Source organism: Blastomyces dermatitidis, assembly GCF_000003525.1.
Source record: "Blastomyces dermatitidis ER-3 genomic scaffold supercont1.9, whole genome shotgun sequence".
NCBI classification, from domain to species: Eukaryota; Fungi; Ascomycota; class Eurotiomycetes; order Onygenales; family Ajellomycetaceae; genus Blastomyces; species Blastomyces dermatitidis.
This window is the reverse complement of record NW_025544782.1, coordinates 1152996-1155211: the sequence shown is the minus strand read 5'-3', so window position 1 is coordinate 1155211 and position 2216 is coordinate 1152996. Positions and strand designations below refer to the sequence as shown.

Here is a 2216-nt window from a genome sequence, read left to right as displayed (position 1 = left end):
TAGTTGAATAGAGGTGTATCTTCAATCATTTTTGAGAAGTAGCATCCTTCTCACAGTCAAAAATTCAACTGGAATATCATGAAGAATGAAATTTATCTCACTTTTCATCTCTTTCAGATAGAATTGTTGTGTTAACAAAGATTCTACTGCTGACTTTCAGAGACTCTCATTCTGAAATAAGGAATTCAGCACTGAATTCAGGCATTGTAGTCAGAAATGATGGAGTTTTCAAAGAATGATAATTCAATTGAAGCTATAACTGGTTTTTGAACTTCAATATCAGTCATCAACTGAGAAAAGAACTGCTGGTTAATTTCATTTCTGATTCTGAAAATGAGATTTGAGTTTAGCTTGTTTCTTTGCAGAATGTCCTGGTTTGAGACTTTGAGAATAAGTCTTCTATTTCTGAAGATTTGAAAGTTTTTCTCTTTTTGCATTTTCTTTTTCACTTTTCTATGAATAGAGGCATGAGCAGTATTCTTCTCAGTTTTCTCAGGATTTTGAGCAGGTTTTGAGACAGCAGGTTTAGAGACAGCAGGTTTAGAGGCAGCAGATTCAGCTGCTTGAGCATATGTTTTCTTCTGATTCAAAGAAGGAGAAGAAGAAGAAGTAGAAAAGAAAGAAGAGCAAACTGAAGAGTCAGTGATTGTATTAGAAATTTTCAAAGTTTTTTGAACTGTGTTTGAAATTCCAAGTTTGAACTTGATCACTTCCTGTAGTTGTCTAGTCTGAGCATGAAGAATTAACAGAACTTCTTCATTCATCTCACTCAGACACTGCTTTCCAAGAATTTTACTTGCTTTTTCAAGTTTCTGTATTTCAAGAACTTGTTGTTTCTCTATCTCTTCTTTCTTTCTTCTCTTCAGAATTTCAATCTCAGGAATAGCATTTGAGAAAGCATCTTTTTCCACATCAACTGAGTGTACTTTTGAACTCATTGTTCTTACTCAATGAAAAGTTGATCAGACTAGATTCAGAGGAAGAGAATATATTATGTCTCAACTATATTGATGAAAATGACTGGGAATGACCTGATCTTACTCAAGATAAACTAGAGTCAGCTATCTTCTCAAGTTCAGTTAAGACTGCTGCAGAGCCTGATTCAATTAATCACTTGATTATTTAAAATACATACTTCTACTTAAAGAATGAATATTTTAAGCTCTTTTTCAATCTCTTGAAAAATGAATATTATTCTGAATGCTGGAGAGAAGCCGCTGGAGTGATTCTTGCAAAACCTAATAGAAAAACTTCAATTTCTAAGTCATATAGAGTAATATCTCTATTGAACTGTCTAGAAAAGGTTTTAGAAAAGATAATAGCTACTTAACTATCTTTTATAAGCTCTATAAGTGATTCTCTTTTATTCAGTGAACAAATAGAAGATAGAAAACAGTGTTCTGCAATTGACACTGTTCTCTCAGTTGTTCATGATATTCAAATAGCAAAGCATGAGAGTCTGGTCTCAACTGCAGTTTTTATTGATATAAAAGAAGCATTTAATTATGTTTCAAAGTTAAAGTTAATTCAGATATTGAAGATATTAAAACTGTCACTTTCTCTAATAAAATGAGTTAATTATTTTATATCTAAAAGAATTATACAACTCTTCTTTGATGAAATGAAACAAGACAAGACTGAGATAAAAATAGAAGTATCACAAGAATCTTCAATCTCACTCATTTTATTTACAATATACACTGTATATCTATTCAAAAATAGAAATATGAGAATAGTGCAATCTCTGAGTTATATGAATGATATTGATCTAGTCTACAGCTCAAAAACTATCAAAGAGAATTTGAAAGTGATTGAAGAAGCTGTAAAGAAAATCTTTATTAGAACAGATATCAATCAAATTCAATTTGATATGAATAAAACTGAGTTAATTTATGTCTTTTCTAGATTCAATGAGAAAGAACTATCTCTAACTCTTTTAAATAGAGAGATTAAACCCAGTGTAAATGTCAAATAATTAGAAGTATGATTAAACTCCAAGTTAAATTTTAAATATCACATTCAACAAAGAACTGTCAAGGCAGAAAGACTATTAAACAACATAATCAGACTATTAAATACAGAGAGAGGTCTATTCTTCCAGACTATGAGACAGTTATATATAGTCTGTATTACATCAGTAGCTGATTATGAAGTTCAAGTTTGATGAAATAATCAAGAGAATTTCACTGAACTCTTTCAAAGTCTGCAAAACAGAG

At 30.7% G+C, this 2216-nt stretch overlaps 1 protein-coding gene across 1 annotated transcript; it reads right to left on the bottom strand.

Moving 5' to 3' along the window:
- Nucleotides 1–197: 197 nt before the first annotated feature.
- BDCG_17587 (uncharacterized protein) lies at nucleotides 198–938 on the bottom strand (the record flags this gene model as incomplete). Its single annotated transcript, XM_045426692.1, has 1 exon — nucleotides 198–938. One exon carries the CDS (start codon nucleotides 936–938, stop codon nucleotides 198–200), a length of 741 nt encoding a protein of 246 aa, XP_045282219.1.
- Between the last annotated feature and the right edge of the window lie 1278 nt (nucleotides 939–2216).